Source organism: Grammomys surdaster, unplaced genomic scaffold (genome assembly GCF_004785775.1).
Source record: "Grammomys surdaster isolate TR1022 unplaced genomic scaffold, NIH_TR_1.0 172, whole genome shotgun sequence".
Classification (NCBI taxonomy): Eukaryota; Metazoa; Chordata; class Mammalia; order Rodentia; family Muridae; genus Grammomys; species Grammomys surdaster.
This window is the reverse complement of record NW_021604620.1, coordinates 711020-734435: the sequence shown is the minus strand read 5'-3', so window position 1 is coordinate 734435 and position 23416 is coordinate 711020. Positions and strand designations below refer to the sequence as shown.

The following is a 23416-nucleotide window of genomic DNA, read 5'->3' as shown; positions in this document are numbered from 1 at the left end:
GAAACTAAATAAGATGTATGGATGTACTGAACATACACAGATGTTTCCTGTTGCTCGCTGAGCTCTGCATCATTTACATGACACTGTGCTTTAGAGATGACTTTAAGTATTCGAGAAGGAGCCGGGCAGTGGTGGCGCATGCCTTTAATCCCGCACTTGGGAGTCAGAGGAAGTCGGATTTCTAAATTTGAGGCCACGAGGCCAGCCTGCTCTACCGAGTGAGTTCCAGGACAGCCAGGGCTACACAGAGAAACCCTGTCTCGAAAAACCAAAAAAAAAAAAAAAAGTATTCAAGAAGGTGAGAGTACACTGGATGTAAACACCATCCCATTTCATGCTGAGACTCTGAGCATATACACACTCAGTGTTGGCTGCACTTTCTGGTACCAATCCCAGGAAGGAAGGACAAGTGTACACTCAGCATATCTTACCTATTTTCCTGACTCAGTTATCTATGTATGTGTTAACAATTTAAATGGAAGGTAAATGATTAAATTTCTAATATTTTCTACACAATAAATTCTGTTATATTCTTTGAACAGGTTCAGAAACAGTTTGACATGAAAAATATGGCACGGAGCGAAGACAGAAACAGTGTCATGGACATGCCTACAATCCCAGGATTCAAAGGGCTGAGGCTGGAGTTGAGAACAGCTTGGGCTACATAGTGAGTTCAAGACTACCAACCAAGGCAGGCCCTCCCATCGAACCCATCGCACCCATCGCACCCATCCCCCACATCGCACCCCATGCCCATTGCTTTTGCTAGATTTTATAAGACATGCTCATTTATAACAAGCAAAGTGGCACATAAAAAATGACCACGCATTTGGACCCTGTAACTAAGTTCCTTACATGACAAAAGTGGTTCTGTCATGGTTGAATATGCTTTGCCCGGTGAGTGGCATTATTAGAAGGTGTGGCCTTGTTGGAGTAGGTGTGACACTGTGGGTATGGGCTTTAAGACCCTCATCCTAGCTGCCTGGAAGTCAGTATTCTGCTAACAGCCTTCAGATGAAGATGTAGAACTCTCAGCTCCTCCTGAACCACACCTGCCTGGATGCTGCCATGCTCCCACCTTGATGATAATGGACTAAACCTCTGAACCTGTAAGCCAGCCCAATTATAAAGGTGGTCCTCATAAGAGTTGCCTTGGAAAATCTGCTGCTGACTGCCTCTGGCATCAGCGAGACCAATAAAAACTATGCCACAGCTATGTGGAAGCACCCTTTACCCTTAAAGGTAATGGCCCAGACCCAGTTCTCTTATGGGGCTGAGGATTGATATGCCTGTTTGATACCACAGAAAGCACAGCTATCTGGCTACCAAAAAGATTAGTGATATAAATAGATACCCCCACAAAGCCAGGCCCAACCATAAATAAGATGAATAACAATTGACATCCAGGGAAGAGAAATCTCCCTGAGAATTCCCTTCTTTTTCCTTTCCAGGTAAAAATGAATCACCCGTGATGTCTGCTGTTAGAAGTTCTAATCCAGATGCTAGCCTCCAAATTTATACTACTCAGACCTTCAATGGGCCATTGACAAGAACATCAAACAGTTGCTGGGCGGTGGTGGAGCACACCTTTAATCCCAGCACTTGGGAGGCAGAGGCAGGTGGATTTCTGAGTTCGAGGCCAGCCTGGTCTACAGAGTGAGTTCCAGGACAGCCAGGGCTATACAGAGAAACCCTGTCTCAAAAAAACCAAAACAGACAGTGAAACAAGGAACATCAAACAGCTAGAGATTGACATCACTAATCTGAAGAAATCCCTTGTTTCACTGTCTGAAGAGACCTTCAAAAATCGCAAAGATCCTTATTGGACTTGATTTACTCTATTACAATAGAAAAGGCTGTGTACAGCTCTTGACTGTGTACAGCCCTTAAAGAAGAATGTTGCCTTTACATAGACAAGACAGGGAGGGTTAATAGATTAGAGAAGGCCCTGAGAAAAGTCAGAGAGAGAAAGAGAAAGATGAATGCTGGTACAAGAATTGATTTTCAGCCTCTCCATGGTTGTCAACCCTACTTCCTCCCATCTTGGGACCATTAATTGGGTTATTTTTGCTTATTTCTTCTGGTCCCTGGGCCTCAAATAGGCTGACTAACTTTGTGAAACAACAGATAAATAATTTGGTAGCAAAACCTATTCAGATATATTATCATAAGTTAGCTAATAGAGGACCACGAGACTCAAGATGAGGTTGTTACTTTATACAGGGTGTTCCCAAAACCCATCTCCACCCAACCTAAAAGAGGGGACTTCCGCCCCTAGACCAAGCAGAGAGGGGCCACCCAGAACCCCCTCTGACTGGCGATCTGAATTCTTGCTTAGGCTGCGAGGCTAAGCACTGCAAGGGAATATAAATAAAAGTTAAAAATATCTCTCTGGGTTCCCTGAGGGACAAGCCTGACTGCATAGGGGTTGATGTCAAAAGTATTCTCTCTCCAGGAAAAAGACATCGGGATGGGTATGGCCCTCGTGCCTCACTGGACAACAACAGGGGGACCGCAGCCATTACAAGGTCCCCTTCAATTACTAGAGGTCATGCCTCTATCCCACCTGCCCTTCTATATTTAGAGAAGGGAGGAGATGTCAGGGGCAGCCCTGCTTATACACCGAAGGCCTAAAATCAGCCATAGGCCTAAAATCAGCAATAGGCCTGTCATACATGTATACTAACACCAAGTCTTGGGTCTCTGTGGAAAAACATTGAAACAGATGGCTATAAGCTAATGTCAACAGGCAGCTTTTGTGGAAATTTATAAGCCTGAGTAGTCATAGACCTTGTAAATAGGTAGCCTTGGCAGATAATACCAACTTAGATAAGGACAAGTGAGTCATAGGCAGAGTCATAGTGACCTGTCCCCTGAACCTTCACCCAGCTGATACCCTGTTCTGAAAGATATCTGTATTCCCCCTGAACACCCACACTCCAGTGTCATCCCCTTCCCCACGTCCTGCCTTTCTGTGTTTATAACCCCTGTGTGAATGAGTAAAAATTATGATTTGAAAAAAAAATAATAAAAAATAAGAGTTGCCTTGGTCATAGTGTCTGTGCACAGCAGTCAACCCTAACTACGACAGGATCTGGTGCCAGCGACTCAGGTTTTGCTGTGATAGGCTCAATTGACCATGCTTTTGTCTGGAAGAATGTGGATTTTGGGATTTTGGATTTGGAAAGCAGTGTAATGTTTTAAACGGGGTTTAATGGGTTATCCTAGTAGGAATATGAAATATTTTGTTGCTGAGAGTAATTTGAACTGTGCAGATCTAGCCCAAGGGGTTTCAGAGGAGTATTTCAGTGTGTGGTGTAGAGACTGTTTTTGTGGTATGTTGGTGAAGAATGTGGTTGCTTTTTGCCCTTGTCTGAAGAGTCTACCTGAGACTAAGGTAAAGAGATTTATGCTAATTGCATTGAGAAAGAAATTCTCAAGAAAGCCCAACAGAGACTTTGTTCTCTGGTTAAGTCTCATGAAGCACATTTTGAACAAGCAAAACAACTTAGAAAGGAAAAATGAAAAATAAAAAATATATGGTCCGAGTATCAAAGGGGCTCCAGGAAGTGAAGTGGGGCTGAACCGTGTGTTCTAGGAGACAGCAGGTTAAGGGAGTGGGACTTGGAGTAAGATCCCAGCCAGCTAGATCTATCTCCGGGTGTGTTGGACCACACCTTTAATCTCAGGAGACAGGCATCCAGATCTCTGAGTTCAAAGTCAATCTACAGAGCAAGTTCCAGGACAGCCAAGCTTGGGCAGTGAAGGAGTTGGGAAACAGAAAGCTGGTGACAATGTAACAGAGCAAGGGGGCCGTGTTCCAGCTCCAGCAAGCAGCAGAACTCAGCAGCTTCGGCCACGTGGCTTTGGCTTTAGAATGAAAATTAGAAGGGATTACTGGGACAATTGATGCTGGCTAGCTGAAGCTAAGAAATTAGCGGTGATTAAGAAGAGACCAGCATCACTGAGGTGAAATCTTCTGGGAAGTGTTTTCTGAGAATGTATGGAAGCTGTGTTCCAGAGACAGCCAAGGTTGTACCTCATGCTGCAGGTGGACTTGGTACTGTGTAAGAATCACCCAGGTGGTATTGGTTTTGGAGGCATGAAGAGAACATGGAGAGCAGCTGACGCTTGGCCCTGTGAGAGGCTAGGGAAGGCCATTGGTGAAAGTGCAGCCTCAGTTGTAGTTGATGGCCCAGGACTGAAGGGGTCTTGCAAAGGAGTTGAAGCTTGGCACCATGAGGAGAGCCCATGAGAGGCTATTGGTGAAGACTGGTTGCAGCAGAAGACCCCAGAGCACTGGAAATGCCAGTACCATGGGATGATCACCAAGATCAGCAGCAGCAGAGGAGTGGATCAACCTGAGCTTAGAGTGCTACAGGGGGCAGAGCTGGAGAAATGACACCAGCCCTTTGGAGGAGCCCAGAAGATCATGTGTGCATCCCAGACATTGAAACAGGAAGCTGTAACATTGAAGTTGCCTTAGAGACCCCAATTTTTCAAGATGTCAGAGCCATTTGGATATCTCCTGAGCAATGCTGCTAACAGGGAGTGGGACCAGCCCAGGAAAAGAAGTTTGTTGCAGTCAACAAAGATAAAGAAGGAGTTGGAGACCTGGAGACATGGACAAGAGTTTCGAGTTTGCCTAGCTGGTTTTCTGTCTTGATTTGGGGATTACAGTTAAGTGATTGGATGAGTCTCAGAAGAGATTTTGGACTTTGGACTTTTAACATTGTTAAGACTGCTATAGACTATGGGGATTTTGGAAGTTGAACTAAACGTACTTTTTTATTATGCTATGGCTAGATATGGCCCCTATAGACTCCTGTGTTTGAACAAGCCTATGGGGGTCAGGGAGTGGAATGTGATGGTTTGAATATGCTTGGCTCAGGAAGTGGCACTATTTGGAGGTGTGGCCTTGTTGGAGTAGGTGTGTCACTGTGGGTATGGGCTTTGAGACCCTCATCCTAGCTGCTTGGGAGCCAGTATTCTGCTAGCAGCCTTCAGATGAAGATGTAGAATGCTCAGCTCCTCCTGCACCATGCCTGCCTGGATCCTGCCTGTCATGCTCCCATATTGATGATAATGGACTGAACCTCTGAACCTGTGAGCCAGCCCCAATTAAATGTTGTCCTTATAAGAGTTGCCTTGGTCATGGTGTCTGTTCACAGCAGTAAAACCCTAACTAATACAGGTTCCAAGCATAATCGTGTTGTGGCCCTTACAGAGCATTTTCTCCATGCACTAACTAGGTGCCTCAGTCTCAGCAATTGAGCCCTACAAGAGCCATTTTGCTCTGATTCAAAGATGTAGAAGCAGATGTGACAGGGGAAGGCAGTACAAAGGTTCCTCCATCTTGTATTCTTGTTGAGGTCATTTTAAGTTTAAGTAAAATTTTATATCTGTGATGGAAAGTCCTCTGGAAAATTACCCAACTCTATTCTAGGAATCTGAGATCAAGATGCCCAGGCTAACTTATCTTGGCTTCTATTAAACTACCTGCTTTATGGGGTGCAAAACCTCCCCCATGAAGCTGCCAAGCAAGATTACAGGATGTAGTTTTGCCTTAAAAAAGAAAAACAAAAAACCCTTGCTCTAAACACCCGGGCTACATTTGGGTCCCAAATACCTGAGTATAGTCCCAGCCAACTGGAATCAAGACATTCATTTGGTTATAAAGTATGTCTGAGTGGTCTTCTCTCGTGGACTCCCATAATAGTCTAAACAAGAGAAGGATTTAACTTACTGTTACAAACTTGAACCTGGAAGGAGCTAAGTAGAGACCATGAGAAGGAAACTGTTAAAAGGTGACTCTTCCATTTCTGCCTTCACTAATTTTTTAAAATGAGTTGAATAATTCACTTCCTCTACTAAAGATAAGAGGGCCTCCCTTCTTCCTTTCATCTTTTTTCTGTGATCTTGATATTTGTATTTCTTAAGTAAAATGAGATTTATGTTTCTATTGTTCAAACTGTTTTTCAAATCAACAGACCACAAAGACCTTCTGATAACTAGATCAGTGTGACTTGAAAAGCAGAGCTTTTTGAAACTGGCAAACCACAATGACTTCAAGAACTTTTGGCAATGTGCTTGTGCTAAATGCCAGCCACCAAAGGCCCACTTTTGTATTAGGCTCTGCTTGCTTACAAAGGTCATGAAAGACCTATAAAAGAGTCCCTCTGCTGCAGCTGAGGGCCACTTCTTCTACTCCCACGAAGAGCAAGCTGACTTGGCTGTAGAACTTTTTTGCCTTGCAACATTGCTGTCTCTGAGACTCCAACACTACAACAGAAACAGCTATCGATAGAAGTGAGGAAGAGGCAGACGTGGTGGCACGGTTGTGTCTCAGCACTCTGAGGTGGAGGCAGGAGGATCAGGAGTTCAAGACATATAATAATGATGACTAAATCAGCAATCATTCTAGCGGCGACAGGGAGCTCAGGAAGTATGTGAATGCTGCCCTGGGGCAGGTGCAGGAAGGGCTGTACACTTTCCAGGGAGGTTGGCAGTGGCTCTGCTTTCTTTGGAATGGACACAGCAGCTATTGCCTTGAGTAACTTCAAGGTGCTCTACTTAATGTATCACCCAGGCCAACCAGCAGGATTTTGACTCCACATTCTCTGTGAGCCTCTGCTTGCACAGGCAAAGGAGTCTCCTTCCTGCTATACAGTCCACTCCACCCTCTCAGGCCCACGAGGCTGACCTGCAGGAATATTGGAAGGTTACTGGGTGGCGAGTCTGTGCAGCTAGCTTCACGGAGTAGGGGGAGTGTTAGAAGCTGGGTGTTCCTAGCAACCTGGTCTTTGTTATGTAAAGCATTCCATCCATCGTGTCCAGGCTTGAGTCCTCCTGGGGACCACACACCATTTCTCCGGGCCTCTCTGTTCCTGTGCTAGATGTTTCCAACCTGGAGGTGAGCCTGGCATTGTCTTTGCTTCCCATAGCTTCTGCTTTGTAGCAGTCCACCACATGGCTTCTCTTCCAAAACATAAATGTGTAACCAAGCAGGAATATAGCAGGTTAGTATACATTCAACACAGACCCACTCACCACCTCTTCATGTCCTTGTCTTCAACGGAACAAGACCCTGCCAACGAGAACAAGAGGTCTTGTTCACATCTGTCTAGACTCTACTTGAGCCTAAATGCACCTCAAATCCTCAGCCAGCTGCTTCTGACCTGGGGTGGCCCAAACTCGTCAAGTCTTATGTCTGTCATGTGGCAAGTGGTGCTAGATTAAAAAAAAAAAGAATTAAAAATAAAAAAGGAAAAGGACAGGACTGCTCCTAGATATGGTGGAGGAGAAAGTTTATTGTAGATAAAAGGGAGAGCACAGCCAGAGGCAGACACAGCTTGGGGAGTCCAATGTAGACTCTGCCAATCCTCTTCAGAAAACATGCTCAGCCTACTCTACTAAAGAGAAAAAAAAAAGGACAATTTCAGAGAGATCTTTGTGTCAATTTAAACACATTAGTAATAACCTCAGAGTACCTCAAATGTGTCAGTGTTGCATTAAGGAAAAAAAAAAATCAAAGCACTTTGCCTTGGAGAAGCTTAACCAAGAGTGAGAATTCTCTACTTCTCCCTGTGTCTTCCATCTCTCTCCTGTCTGTAATCTGTTGTAAAGTCTGCTTGAATGCTGTCTTATGAATCTGTCTGCCTTGTCTGTCATGTATGTTTCTAAGGGCTTTGCTCTCTCTTTTATTGGGCAGAAGAGACAATATCACATGGAGAAAAAATGAGAGATATTTTACAGTTTTGCATAGGATTAAACATCACTGACTTCATCTGACCCAGGAACACTAAGAAAAGCAAGCGTTCACTTACCAATAACTGTATGCTCTTTCTAGCATTTATGGCAGGCACCTGGTGTACAAGGTTGCTTTCAACCTATTACCATTTAGTACCATAACATGCATACAAACATACAGATGCATTGATTAGAGGAAGAATATGTAATTTAAAATTAAAGCTATATATTAGCTTGGGTTATAAAGATGGTTGCCAAGGCAAATAAAGTTGGCTGTTAAATTGCTATCTAACTCAAAGGCAGGTTAAGCATAGCTGGGTGGTGGTAGCCCATGCCTTTAATCACAGCACTGAGGAGGCAGGTTAAACAGACTTGGCACACAGTAGGAAAGCAGTCTTAAGTGACCTCAGGGTATATTATTTGTTTGGCCATGAGGTCCAGCAGAAGTTCCAGCCTCTTAGAATGTAAGAGACATTTTCATAGTATGTCACCTCAGCCTTGAATTGTACCTAATGCAACAGCACTACGGGGTGTACAGGGGATTGTCTCCCAGCTGAATAACCTTGGTTATATACAGGGTGGGAATCTGAGGGTGGACTGCAAACGAAGGACTGTCCATGTACCAATTACTTACATCACAGCTCTCGCCAGCTAGAAGAGGCTCCCCCACCCATTTTGAGAACAGCTTCAAGGCCATCTAAATTTCAAGTCTGAGATGCTGCCTTTACCTAGAATGGTTGGGCTGAAGCAAGGCCTTCTGAGGCTTTCCAGATACTTATGGTCCTTGCAGCCAGGATGTTCTCAGAGATGTTGAGCACAGTCCACCTGGTTGACAGGAAATGCTGGCTGGCTGACAGTTCTCAGCTCTAGGCTGCCAGACTTGATGAAGAAGTCTATTCACTGCTATTGAGAAGCTTGAACTGTTGGTTTCAAGCAATTTCATTTATTCACATGGAGGGAGAGGGGAAGAGGGAGTCTAGGATAACCTATAATAAAGATTTAAAAGCTCAACACAAACTAACATTCACATCAGCACTGAACTGTTCTCAGTGTGCAACAGTGCCTAAATCCTGCCCAGTGCTAACAAAAGTTGAGTCGGTCCAATCTTACTTCAGCCATATCCTTAAAGTGCAATCCTAAACATTCTTTGAATTTGTCAGTAAAAACTGACAAAATGATGCCATTATGGGAATATATTGTACCTGTTCAGCCACACTTTGTAACCTAATAAGGTAGGAATCTGGCTGTTTTTAATGTATGTATATGAATATGTTCACATCATTGAGCACAGATAACCACAGATGCCAGAACAGGACGTTGATATTCTGGAGTTAACTAACTCCAGGTCCTGTGAATCACCTGACTTGGGTACCAGGATCCTAACTCAGGTTCTCTTCAAGCAAGCACTCTCTGGTTCTCTGGATGCTGGTTTAAAGGTGGAAAAGGACAGTGCAGGTAGACTGAAAATACATACCTTTATGTATTACGTGTTTTTCAGGCAAAAGGAGGACTGACCAACAATTGAACTCTCATTGTGAGTTGTTATCTCCTTCCCCAAGATACTTGCTTCATATTGGCACCCTTTCACAGAATCAAAGGTCTGAAGGCCCTATGGGGCCTCTATGGCAGTCTATGATGGTTACAGAATGAAGAAGGCCCAGATGCACCAACATTATACAGGCTGAACTTCCCTCCTCCACCAGCTTGCCCAGATGTGAGAATAGGTCTTGGTCAGCATCTTCACCTCAAATATGGGGACACTTTCACAGCTCTCCAGTCCTGGACAGAGACTGCTAGAGCAGTTTCTGACCTAATACACCCTGGAATTCTTTTTCGGTCTTTACTTCAACATATGCACTCAATAGTTCCAAGCTGTTTAAATAACTGGTATGGTTTTTTTTTGGCCTTTCAATAGATGCTGGCTAACACAATTTTGCCATTTATAGCACCATAAATATTAACTTAAGAGATGTGGTACTTGATACATACATACTAGTTTTTTTTCCCATTTGCCAGGAAAGTGGGATGGCTAACAAGCATCACTGTCCCAAGTTCCATGCCATCATTGGAATTATCTACCTTTTTTTTTGTTTTGGTTTTTGAGACAGGGTTTCTCTGTATAGCCCGGGCTGTCCTGGAACTCACTCTGTAGACCAGGCTGGCCTCGAACTCAGAAATCCACCTGCCTCTGCCTCCCAAGTGCTGGGATTAAAGGCGTGGCCACCACCGCCCTTATCTACCTTTTCTAGTTTCACTTTTTTTTTGGAGAGGGGGTAGGCAAGAGGCATTGAGAAGAGCTCACCATCTCCTAACGTGGAGGTAGTGCTGAGGAAACACAGAAAACTCTGTTCTCTTCAAACTGACACAGTCCATTGTCGCATTGCAGCTGCTTAACAATCTCCTCACCAACAGTCATTTTGTGTTATTCCATATTTGGCAGAATAATGCTGAGAATTTAAGAGATAAGGTAGGTCAGGTGTGGTGGTGCACACCTTTAATCCCAGCACATTATAAGACGACAGGAGGATCTTTATGAGTTTGAAGCCAGCCTGGTCTACAGAGCAAGTTCCAAGATGGGGGGGGAGGGAGGAGAGGAGGTAGTAGCTTACACGTGAGTGGCAGAGCTGATTTCTGTATAATAATAATATAGATTTCAGAGGCCATGATTAATTTTTGTTTATTTTTATATACTTTAACAGCTAAAAGAAGTCACCATAGTATCCTGTTAAATCATAACCTTAAGTTGTATCAATAATTAGAAAAACATCAATAATTAGAAAAACAAGTAAAGAATGTTTCCATTCTGATTACACTAGCATCCAATACCCAGAGAATATGGAGAAGTATTGCATACATCATCCCATTTCATAAGTTTACACTTTTATGTCATGTTTTTTGAATCCACAGAAAATTAACTCTACTATACATCAGGAATGGTTATGACAGACACCAGTCTCAGTGTCACACATGCATTTCATTACTGTCCCCACCACCACCCTATGAGGTTAAAACTCCATCCCACATATAGAATAATGAAACCCAGACCAGTGGAAGTGATGTGAGCACTGTGAATGTGCTTACAATTCATATAAATGGTGTATTATATACAGCGTCTGCAACTCTTCACGTAGCTTTCTCAGCTGGAGGATGTAAGTCTTCCACACTCTATAACTGTCCCCTTTTGTCCTTCTTTGTAGTTGCTGCAACAGGATCTTGTCATTCTTTATCCGCAGGTGGCTCTGAACTTTTGGTCCTCTTGCTTTGACATCCCACACTAGGGTTACAGTGTGTACCACCACACTGGGCTATAATTATATTCTTTCTTAAGTACCAAGCATCTCCTCCATTGTCTGTTCTGCTAATGGCAGACAGGATTCTGCCAGTCCCACTATGTAAACACTTGTAGTGAGTTGACTCGTGTTCATCACTCTTCACACAGGTCCAGGAAGGGACCCACTGGATAGAATACACAGTTTTATAAGACTTTCCAAGTTGCCTGGCAACACGTCTTTATTTCCATTTACAAGGGGGTCTGAACCCCAGTTATTCCACCTATTTCATACTTAAGCTTTCAATTTCTCTAAGAGATTACTAAGAAAGTCCACATGGTTTCATCTCTGCACACTGGTTTGATATCCATCAGTAAGGATGTAACTGATCACACTAGCCAGGTGAGTAAGAGGCCATCCAATATATCCAGTACTCCATAACGGCCTCAGCCCATCTGTCTAGCCCATCTGTCTAGCCCATCCGCAACTTCAGTTCCTCAGGCAGTGGAGAGAAAGAAGGCTGCTTTCCAGGCCGAGTTCAAGTATAAGATTAGATACGGTTGCCAAGACGATAAACTGTCAACCGGCACTCTACCACTCAAAACCATCAATAATTGGGCTCATACCTAGCAGCTGTGGACTTTTGAGTACGACTTTGATTCAATACTTGACTCAAGGCCTGTTTTGTAAAGCACCCCCCAACCTGTCTGATCAAGACCCACTTAAAACAAAGTTCTACTCCTGACTTGGCAGAACTAGATTCTCTCTGAGAGGCTATTTTAAAATACATATTTTTTATATATATACCCATGCTAGTTTTAAAATGTACTTTGTATGAGTGTTTTGTTTGCATGTCTGTAAGCCACATGCATGCCTGGTGCACATATAACTCAGGAGACGGCATGGGATTCTCTGGCACTGTAGATGTTTGTGAGCTGCCATGTGTATGCTAGAAACTGAACCCAGGCAAGAGCAACACAAGTACTGCACAGACTCATTTTTCCAGATTGGAGAAGCAGCATATTTTGTTGGTTTGATTGTTTTGCAAAATCTGTCAACATAAGCACCCTAGCACAGCTTTCCCAAGTGCTTGGTCAGGCTGCAGTGACAAGCATAACTGGGAACCCAGGTTACACTGGCAGTTAAGAGTCCTGAAGAGATGGGAACAGGAGACATTAAAGGCCAAAGTTCCAGGATAATCATGACTATGAACAAAGGACTATACCAGAGACATCATTATATCTAATGTGTAAACAATACCTCTGTAAATAAAGCTTGGTCCCAGACCTCACTTCCAGTCCATTCTTCAGGCAGCTCTACTCTACCCAAGGGACTCTATACTACCCCTAAAGTTACCAGACAAGACCCCACCTTCTCTAGCTTGTATTTTTTCCCAATAGAGCAACATGGCTCACTCCCCAATCCAATTTCTTTAGCTTTTTTAGTCAATTAAGGATTTTGTTTGTTGGGTTTTTTTTTGGGGGAGGGGGGAATTGTTGTTTTAGTTTTTTTATTTTTTTGAGATAAGGTTTCTCTATGTAGCCCTGTCTGTCTGTCTTGGAACTCCTAGAGATGCCACTGTCTCCCAACACCTGGTCCCACTTAGTTTCACTCTGTCAGCAACACTACTTCCTGGACAGCTTGTTTAACATTACAATCCACATCCTAACCAGATTCCTTGCCACTCTTCTCTGTCTCAACACATATCACCATCCAGAATATGATCTAACTCATTTAGTGACGTATAGATCCAAAAACAGCAGGGTTTTGTCTGTTCTTGCCACTGGCACATGGGGAATGCTCTTGTATCTCAGCTGAATAATGGATCAATGCTGCCTGTCTAGATCAAGCAATGGAACCCAGCACCCTGTCCTTTTCACTTGCCACTGAGACTACTTTAGAACCACAGTTAATAACAAAATATCAATTATAAACTGAAGCCGTAACTAGAGGAGACATCTGAGAATATAAGTTCTTGGTTTTAAAGTCAATAGAACAGGCACCAACACAAGCCGACCCTAAAGACTGAGGGTCTAACTGGGCCCTTCCCAACAGACACAGCTTACTAGGCTACAGACATGCTTTCCAATCACAAACAGCAAGAACTAGCTAAGGAGACCTGGGGTCAGAGTCCTGGGCTAAGCTGAGGGCCAGGACCTCTACAGGACCCCCGGGAACACTTCGTTCATTCCTAGCATGACTCTTCAGCAGAAGACTGCGAAGACTGAGAAGCCCCCGAGTTTTGAAATCATCAAGATTCAACACCAGGGACATCCAAGCCAGAAAGGACTGGGCCTTTACAAAGGTTTTCCCCAGTGCCTACAAATAAAGTTCTCTAGAAATGTAACCAGGAACTATTCCCCACCCCCACTGTCATCAAAGACCCCAGGCTAATTTCTAACATGGTTCTTCACATGCCGAGTCAAATTGGAAGACCACCTGAAGGTCTTCTCACACACTGGGCATTTGAAGGGCCTCTCTTTTGAGTGACATCTCTTGTGGCTAGTGAGATGTGAATGCTTCCTAAATGTTTTCCCACAAGTGTTGCACTTGTGGCAGGCTTTCTTCTTAGTGGACACATTCTGGAATGGAATGGACTTGGAACTCTCATCACACTCTTTATGGGGCTTTCCACTCAGTCCTAATTCCTGAATATTTAACCTTCCGTCCTGACAGTAAGATAAGCCAGGCTTATCTACATGTAGGCCATATTCAGACTGCAGTGATGTGCTATGTTTTCTCTGGTCAACAAAGTCTTTATCATGCCACTGAGATTGAAAAGACTGCTCTGTAGTGTGGATCCTCTGATGATTAACAAGTCGATAGTTTCTATCAAAAGATTTTTCACAGAAGTTGCACTTAAAGCGTCTCTCTCCACTGTGTATTCCCTTATGATCTAAAAGGCTTCTTTTACGTGTAAAGGTTTTCCCACATTCTTGACACCAAAAGGGCTTCTGATCAATGAGGAATTTTGACTGCAGATTTGAAGTCTCTTTACTTTCATGATACTCATACCGCTTGTGCAAAAAGTGTTTTCTCTCATGTCTGGAGAGATTGGAACTCCATCGGAAGGCTTTTTCACACTCCCTACACTTATAGGGCTTCTCTCTAGTGTGAATTCTCTCATGAATGAGAAGAAAGGAGTGATTATGAAAGACTTTGCCACAGTATTTACATTTATTAGGCTCCTCTGTGTTACGACTATGCTGAGGAATGGGAAACACTGTACCCTGACTAAAAGGTAGGTGGCCAGGTTCAGGTTTTATTTTAACAGCATGTTGCTTTCGCTTCATATGAATAATATAAGATGACCTATAGGTAAATGTTTTCCTACACCCACTACACTGGTATGGTTTCTCCCCTGTATGAATCCTCTGGTGCTCAATGAGTGATTTCTTTTGAGTAAAAGCTTTCCCACAATTCTGACATGGAAAAGTTTTCTCTATAGTAGAGATAATCTGAGACTGACTGTAATTCTGCTTGAAGTCTTCTCGGTATTTCTCTTGTTTATAGACCTCTTTGTGATGTAACTTCATATGACGATTAAAGTTTGACTTCCACCGAAAGGTTTTCCTACATCTGGTACATTTATAAGGTTTCTCCTTCGTGTGAATCCTTTGGTGTGCAAGAGCATAGGACTTACAGGAGAAGTTTTTTCCACATTGGTTACAGTGAAAGTATTTCTCCTCATCCTGGTCTGTCAAATGAAGACTGACATTCAATCTGTAGGTGAGAGCATTTTTGTACTTACTGGATTCATATTTCTGTTTAGTATGGGTTTTCTGGTGTAGACGGTAGGCAGACAAACGTTGGAAAGCTTTCTCACATAAACTGCATTTGTAAGGTTTCACTCCAGTGTGAATTTTCTCATGACGTATACAGTTTGAACGCCACCTGAAGGCTTTCTCGCACACCTTGCATTTGAACAGGTTTCCTTGACTACGACATCTCTGATGATATTCAAAATGGGAACAGGAGCTCTTCCTTAAGGTCTCCCCACACCTGTCCTTTTTACTGTCTTTCAGTCCTGTATGCTGATACACACCAAACCTCTCAACTCTGTCTCTGAGCCCTTCCCCATATTTATTATTATAACGGTGTGAACTTTTTCTGAAGTTTGTGTTATAGCCATGTTTAAAGGATAGCTTGTTCCTAGAAACACTCACACACTTAACATGTTTTAACTCAAGAATATCATTGGTTCTCAGTACTTCCGATTCTCTTCCTGTCCTTTGACTAATGTCAGTTCCTTCCTTCATCTCTTTCATTTGTATGGAGTCTCCACAGGACTTCTGAAGCCTGTTCCTCTGTTTAAAAGATTCTTTAAGCTCTGTTTCCTCAGAAGCACTTGTCTCCGAACGTACTGATGGTTTTACACGGGTTTCTGTGTATTCTGAAGGTTTCTGTTTCAAGATGAATTTGCTTGACTTATTTTGAAGCTTACCTCCTGGGGGGAAGAAAAGAAACAAAAATACACATATACACAAGCACCCACACAACACAAGAAAGTGTATTTTTCTTTCATATTTGGAACTGGAAATGGCATCAAGGAACTATAAATAAGATCCTTGGTACCAAGAATTTTGCCTGACTGTCATTACCTTTATACAAAACAGTCAAGGATAAGACAAAGAAAGAGTATCTCATATAACAGGAAAGGGAGGAGGAAGGGCCAGATACAGCAGGGAGGGACACAGAATCAAATCTAGCAGGGCAATAAACAGACCTAAAGAAGAATATTAATAGCAAGACAATAGATAAAAATTATGGCACAGGAGCACCACATAAAAGTCCCCAAAAGCAGCCGGGCGGTGGTGGCGCACGCCTTTGATCCCAGCACTTGGGAGGCAGAGGCAGGCGGATTTCTGAGTTCGAGGCCAGCCTGGTCTACAGAGTGAGTTCCAGGACAGCCAGGGCTACACAGAGAAACCCTGTCTCGAAAAACCAACAAAAAAAGAAAAAGAAAAAAAAAAGTCGCCAAAAGCCAAGACCTGGTGTTTCAAGCAGGGCCTTGCTGGAAAAACTAGATCTAAGCTCACCATAGAAGGAAGAATCAAATGAGGAGTCAGAGCTAGGCTGGGATGGAGGAACACAGGTAATCAGAGTCAGTGCAGGCACAGAAATGAGAGCATTGGAAAAGTGCAAAAGAGACCAGGAAGCCCTGCGATGAGCAAGAGCTGACACTGAGATGCTAGGGAAGGGTCAAGGCTGGAAAGAAATGGCCTAGTACAAGTCAAGCAGGATGTGGCCCAGCTCCCCTCAGTAACTGAGCAAATAAGGGACTAAGTCCCTCATGATCTATTGGACCATATGAAAGGAAAGGGCAAATGTAAGAGGGGCACGGTATGGTAAGTGTGACAGACTCACCTTCTGGCACAGCACTGAGACCCCTCTTAAACTGAACTGTGCAGATATTCACGCCCCATGGCTTCCTTGCTTCTAGCCAGGAGATCAGAGCAGGTTTGGAAGAGGAGCCCACTGCAGAAAAGCAATGTAATGTGAGGTAAAACAGGCCACACACAACTACTTTCTAGGACCTACAGTCCTGGCAGAAAGGAGAGAAGGCCAGTAAGACAGAAATGCAAGAAACTAGGACAGAATGCCTGGCTGGCCATTTGTGACAGCCCTAAGACAGTGGTTCTCAACCTTCCTAATGCTGAAACCCAGTCCTCATGTTGTGCTGACCTCTAACCATAAAATTATTTTCACTACTACTTCATAACTGTAATTCTACTACTGTCATGAATCATAATGTAAATATTTTTAGAGATACATATTTGCCAAATGGGTTGTGACCCACACATTTAGAACTGCTGCTCTAAGTAGAGATGAGAGGCTGAGAAAAGTCACAGGCAAAGGTGCTTCAAGAATTCTCCAGAGTGGAACTGGAGAGATGCCTCATCAGGTAAAGAGCACTGGCTACTTCTCCAAAGGATGTGGCTCAATTCTTAGCATCCACATGATGGCTCACAACCATCTGTAACTCAAGCTCCAAGGAATCTGATGCTCTCTGACCTCCTGAGCATTCTATGCAGGTGGTACACAGACACCATGCAGGCAAAACACCCACACACATAAAATAAACTGTGTAATGCCAGTGATAACGATGTTCTCCAGAGGTGAGAAGCATACAACTACTCAGCTAACTACATCAGTTAGCAATGTCTGGGTGTCTAAATGGACTAGGAACTGGAGACAGATTCAGTCTTCTCAATAACCTCACATGACAGATATTACCTCCTCCATTATTGAAGGACACTTTAGTAATAGATTACGTAATAAGCTTGGTGGCTATAGAAACAAAATCTACAGCAAGGCCCCTTTCTATACATTGTAATAAAAAAAGGGGAGGCCAGTGAAGATGGCTCAGTGGGTAAAGGCACCTGCCACCAAGCTTAGCTAGAGTTTGACTCATAGGATCCACATGGTAAAAAGGACAGAAACTATTCTCACTAGCTGTCTTCTGGCTGTATGAGCCACTGCATGCAAGCACCTACATGCATACATATCCATGCACATAAATAAATATTTTTTTAAGATTAAAAAAGGAGAAAAAACAAAAGTGAAAGAAGCTAGGGATACTGAAGACTCACCCACAAAAACGACATTCCCATAGTTCTCCAGGATGACATCCCAATAAAGTAAAGACTCACCCACAGAAACGACATTCCCATAATTCTCCAGGATGACCTCCCGATAAAGATTGCGCTGAGCTGAGTTCAAACATCCCCACTCTTCTTGAGAGAATGTCACCACCACATCCTGGAAAGTCAAAACTTCCTGAAAAAATAAAGAACTATGACTTAGAGCTGACTCACAGGGTCAAGAGGGTCATGGGCCTGACACAGAGGTAACACTTGGTAAGTGTGGCAAAGGTGAAAGGCCATCATCCAGAAGAAAGCTCTGGACGTTGACTATAAAGCTAAATGACAACTCAGGATGAAGAGAGCTGCACTAGCCATCAGGCAGCCATGCATGTGACACCAGGAAAGACCCAAAGCCCTGGGGCTCACCTGCAGCTTGTGACCAAAGGCTTGCTGGCTGTTACCTGGTATTTTATGCCCTCTTCTATCTGGAAATAGTCAGACACCGAGACAGCAGGAGGATCTGAAGGAGAAAAGAGCCATGAGAGAGTTGTCCAGCTCTGAAAAACCAAGAAGCCCACTCTCCTCACTCCTAGAGGATTCCTGGACCTACAAGCAGATTGTTCTTCAAGATACATAGACATATCCTCAGTGTCTGCTGGGGCCCAGGGAAGGGAGCGTGGAATGGAAGAAGCCAACCAGACATGAATCACAGAAGCGTTCAAGAGAACCAGAGCTAGATGACAAAAGACTCTTGTGAGAGACTAGATGATAACACAGCAGTACAGGAGACATAAGAGGTATGACATAAATGAGAGACTAGATGATAACACAGCAGTACAGGAGACATAAGAGGTATGACATAAAGTTAGAGTCTAGGCAGTCAGTACCAGCTTGTTCAGCCGGGAAGTCACAAACTCCTATTCCACGTGGCGTCTCCAAGTGGTCCTCGAGAGCAGAACTGTTCCTGAGATGTGATGCAGGGGAACATATCTGTGCGGGCTGCAGAGCGCCAGTGCCTATCCAATGCACATCTGGATTCTGAGTAAGGCATGGGTCCTGGCAAGAAGAAAATGGCAATGAGAAAGTTTCTATAGGAATCAGAAAGCAAATTCAGAGACTATTCCCATGAGGCAATCTATAAAGGTTTAGGCCACCAGGCCCTCTAAACACTTCCTGGCAGAAGAGACCCAGAGAAAAAGGTGACAGAGAAACGTTCCACCTCTTGGCCTCCCTGCACCAGGGAGAGTTCAACAGGTTCCCACTTAATATAACATGAGGATGCACTGGGCAAGTCAGAAATAGCAACCCTCACATGCCGCAATGAACCCTATCCACTAGCTGCTACCTGACTCCGGGTCTACAGATGACAGATGGAGTAAAGGGAGCACTAGCTCGCAGCAGAGATCCAGACACGGATACTGAAATGTACAGTGACCACAGAGAACCCCACACAACAGTATCACCACTAGAGAGACAATATTAATTTTAAGGGCCAACCAGGAATCAAACCACAAAGAAAACCTCTCCTTCTATGCTCATCCAAGCAGAGAACAGGAAGGAGGGCATTGCCATTGGACTTCAAACAGCTTTGTCTCTGAGACACGGCTTCCCTAATGTAGAAATGAGTGCAGAAGGCTTCAGATAATGAACTTAGAGGAGTCTTCCTGGCACAGTGGCTGACACTTTTTTTGTGAACAAGCCTTAGACTGAGGCTACTGAACATATGACAGACATCTAGACCTAAATAAACTAGTCATAACCAAGCCATATTCTTATGTTCTGTCTTATGTCATTTTACAAATTACTATGACATCCCTGTGCACATCTGTTTTGGTAAAAATGATAAATGTACTTTTAGGTTTTTAAAAAGGCACATTTTAAAACAAGCATTACTTATGCTGACGTTACCATTTACCACTGATAGACTGTGATCTAATCTTACTCAATCTAATTTTTGTAACAAATTTGAGAGATAAATTCAGAAATATTAGTAATTTTCAACATATGAATTATGCATATATAGGCTCATGTTTTTATATAAATAAAATCTCAAAAACCTAAAAAAAATGATAAATGCTTTTTGAAAAAACTCAAAAGGTACCAGATGCGGTGGCACAAACCTTTAATCCCAGCACTCAGGAGACATGTAGATCTTTGTTGGTTCAAGGCCAGAGCAATATAGAGAGACCCCGTTTCAAAACAAAACAAAAACCTCAAAAGGCAGAGGATTAAAAAGTAGGAAGTAACGTCACCACTTTACTGTCAGGCTGGTCCACAGCTCTGCTTCTCTATACTAGGAGTTAGGGCCAGACACATGATAAAGCATTCAAATGGCTACTGGACAAATCCTCATAATTATACCATTTTTGCATTTCTTTCTCAATAAACTGACTGAAAGGTTAACTCTGTCTTTCTGAGCAAAGTGCCAGTAACTCAAAACAAGCAATCCCAGGAAGACTCCCTAGGGGGCAGCACTATTTGAAAGGAGTAAATGGATTAGGAGGTATGACCTTCTTGGAAGAAGGTTTTTATGGGGGTGGGCTTTGAGGTTTCAAAAGCCCACATCAGGCTCAGTCTCTCTCTGCCTATGAATCAGGATGTAGTTCTCATCTATTGCTCCAGCACCTGCCTGCAGGCTACTATATTCCCCACTGTTTGTATATGCTCAGCCCAGGGAGTGGCACTATTAGAAGGTGTGTCCTTGTTGGAGTGGGTGTGTCACTGTGGGTGTGTGGGCTTTAAGACCCTCATCCTAGCTGCTTGGAAGTCAGTATTCTACTAGCAGCCTTCAGATGAGGATGTAGGACTCTCAGCTCCTCCTGCACCATGCCTGCCTGGATGCTGCCTTGTTCCTGCCTTTATGATAATGGACTGAACCTCTGAACCTGTTAAGTCAGCCTCAATGAAATGTTGCTTTTTATAAGAGCTGCCTTGGTCATGGTGTCTGTTCACAGCAGTAAACCCTAACTAAGACACCCACCATGAATGATAATGGACTAAACCTCTCAAAGTCAAAGAACCCAGCCGGTTCCATCCGGGCCCTCACCAAGACTCTGAGATGGCAGATAGATGCAAGCAAGGACAAGGTTTATTGATACAGTGTACTGGGGGCCCCCTGCACACAGTCTAGAGGAACCCTGAGCTCAAGCTAAGAGCATTTTTTATACAGTTTTCACAGGGTTCACAAGGACAGTTTTATAATCACCTCTTAAACAACGTTAACCACAAAGGCTGGCCACAAACAGCCACTCCCACGACGGTTTCCTGGCAACTCATATTTGCACATTATCTTGTGACAAGGAGTGTTAGCTAAGTCTATCTTACCATAGCTCCTGCTTACCCAGGTTTATTGTGCAAAAGGCCCAGCTTCCTAATAATCTTTTAATTCTCTTATCTTGAGCCCTTCTCCTGGAACGTGTTTGTAAGTCTTTGGAATGCGCTTCTCCCAAACCCTGTCTCTGGAGAAGTTAATTTTTAAGTTTAGGCTGAGACCTGAGATTCCTTCAAAAGTATAACCAAGCCCCAGTTAAATACTTTCCTTTATAAAAGCTGCCATGGTCATGCATCTCTTCACAGCACTAGAATAGTGACAATACAGGATCTTTGCAAAAATTAGCCTAACTTCCTCAATTTTGCTAGTTGGGTAGTTTGGCATTCATAACTATCTACTTAGTTTACAGCTGCAAAAAGGAAACCTTGGGAATTTTCCAACCAGAATGTGGTTTTCCTGCTTAAATATAAACCCCAAGAAAGGCTCAGGGGTACACTTAGAGGCCCACATACCCACATGTAGTCACTAGCCAGCTAAAATAAAGACTTTCAATTACACAGACTGTCTCTGAGTGGTCTTCCCTGGTGGGAGCCACACAGCAATGTGTCTAAGAATACTGAAGCTGTTGGACAAAGCTTAAAGTTGAGGCCTTCCAATATTCCAGCCCAGAGATGCCCCTAACTCTTGTGCCTACTCCCGCTCCTATATCCTCAAAAACCTTCAGAAAAGGAAACATGGCTCACATAGACTGTTCTTTTGTGTTCTTCCATTCAGATACCACGATTCCTGACTCCTTTCAGTTCCCCACAGCCCCTATTGCTCTACAAGGCTATGGCTAGTATCAAGCAAAATCAGATCTTATGTGGAGATAGACATTCTATGACATAAACACATATCCAAAAAGTAACTCTATGATATATCAATCAATACCTGCTGATCCTATTTTGAGGTGGTCGTCATCTGTAAAATGGGAGGAACACCTTGCTAAAGGGTCCATGATCAAAGTCCAGTTCTCGGCTGCTCAGGTATCAAGAGAATTAACAAGGGGAGGTGTAGGAATTTGGTTAAACTTAAAAATTAACTGCCCCAGGACACATCCCAGGAGGCGAACATTCTTTAGTTAGAGGACACCTGCCGGACTAACATTCAGAGGAGGAAGGAAGAAGCTGATTAATATTTCTCAGACCACAGGGAAGGGAACCCACCTTTGGATGAGAAAGGTCCAGAGCACTGAAGACACATTCCGCAGGACGGACCAACCCTTGCCACTTACAGACAAGGGAGGTCCCTGCCACCCCATTGCTCAAAGTCCAATCAGTTTAAAAGTCACATTGTTCCGCCAATCATATTGTGCCTAGTCACTGTTTCTCTAGTCCACCCTTAAACTGTATAAAAACTACTCTTGGCTTTGGCTCGAGGTTCTTCTTGCCTTCGTGCTAGAGAACCCCAGTGCACTGGTTGCTATTATCATTAAACCTCAGGTTTTTGCTGCGAATCCACTGTTCGTGTGTGTTTCTGCGGAGTGCGTCCCCTGGATTGGATCTTAGAGTAAAACAGAGGCTCCCCTACACTTCTCAAGCTCACAGTTCAGAGGACCGTCTCATTTTTAAAAAGGCAGGCAGAACTTACTGTGTACCACCTACCTTCAGTGGTGTTCCGTCAGGATCCCTCTGCAGCTCTTCTAGCAGGGCCACAACCTCTGCGCCACTCTCAGGGCAATGGAGTTGCACCCATGTCCGGAGCTCTCCAGGCAGGATGCTCAAGAATTGCTCCAACACCAACAATTCTAACATCTGTGCTTTGGAAAGAACATCAGGTCTCATCCACCAGCGGCAGAGCTCCTGGAGCCGGCTCAGAGTTTCTAAGGGCCCAGAAGATTCATGATAGCGAAGCTGTCTAAAGAGCTGACGGAATAGCTCCTGGCCAGGGCGGTTAAGTGTCTGTGGCCTGGCAGTCTGCACTGAAATATAGCCATTCTTCTCCTCTTCCTTCTTTATTGTACGAAGGCAGCCTTGTTCCCTTGACACCTGAGCTGAGCGGGCAGCATACCACTTGTGTGGAGGCATCATTGCTATCCAGAGTCACCCGGATGAACACAAATCTGTTGCTGTCACTGAATCACTGCTGAATCCTTGCGAATATCTTCACAGTACTGCAGTGTGTGGTGTTATTTGCTAGGTCATCAGAAGTCACTGGTAAAAGACTAAAATAACCAACACTGATGTTCAGAAGGGAACAGACAAGAAAATGATGTCCACATACATGATGGAGCTAGGTTCTCGAGGTCGGGATCACTTGGATATCTGAGAAGAGACATGTACATGAGCACCTGTGGACTGAGACCTAGAATGGTAAGCTAATGAACTATAATTAAGACAGTCATAGAGCTAGAAAACACAAGTACCCGATAAGAAAGGTCGAAGAGCATCTAAATAAGTAGAGACACACACCATGCTACAGTCACACACTGGGAGACATGGCATGAAGAGCTATGCTATCAATCCCTACCAAGCTGATGTTAAGTAGAGACACACACCACA

The 23416-nt window shown here is 43.7% G+C and overlaps 2 protein-coding genes across 5 annotated transcripts in view; one reads left to right on the top strand and one right to left on the bottom strand.

The window, feature by feature from the left end:
• Tcaim (T cell activation inhibitor, mitochondrial) overlaps nt 1–729 on the top strand; it is a 35704-nt gene extending 34975 nt beyond the window's left edge. The window contains exon 11 of the mRNA XM_028767398.1: nt 543–729. Within this exon, the coding sequence (XP_028623231.1) occupies nt 543–564 (22 nt within the window). The 3' untranslated portion in view covers nt 565–729. The remainder of the gene's footprint in view (nt 1–542) is intronic.
• A 9671-nt stretch (nt 730–10400) lies between these two features.
• Nucleotides 10401–23416, bottom strand: part of Znf445 (zinc finger protein 445) — a 16520-nt gene continuing 3504 nt past the window's right edge. For 2 of the 4 annotated variants that reach the window (XM_028767322.1, XM_028767323.1), the window contains exons 2-7: nt 22520–23179; nt 18493–18661; nt 18067–18125; nt 17672–17798; nt 16386–16496; nt 10401–15465 (exon numbers count right to left, since the gene is read on the bottom strand). In XM_028767322.1, coding sequence (XP_028623155.1) covers nt 13409–15465; nt 16386–16496; nt 17672–17798; nt 18067–18125; nt 18493–18661; nt 22520–22945 — 2949 coding nt within the window. In that variant the 5' untranslated portion in view covers nt 22946–23179 and the 3' untranslated portion in view covers nt 10401–13408. Of the gene's footprint in view, nt 15466–16385; nt 16497–17671; nt 17799–18066; nt 18126–18492; nt 18662–22519; nt 23366–23416 lie in introns of those variants that run through there. The other 2 variants (XM_028767325.1, XM_028767324.1) reach the window with 2 other exon arrangements.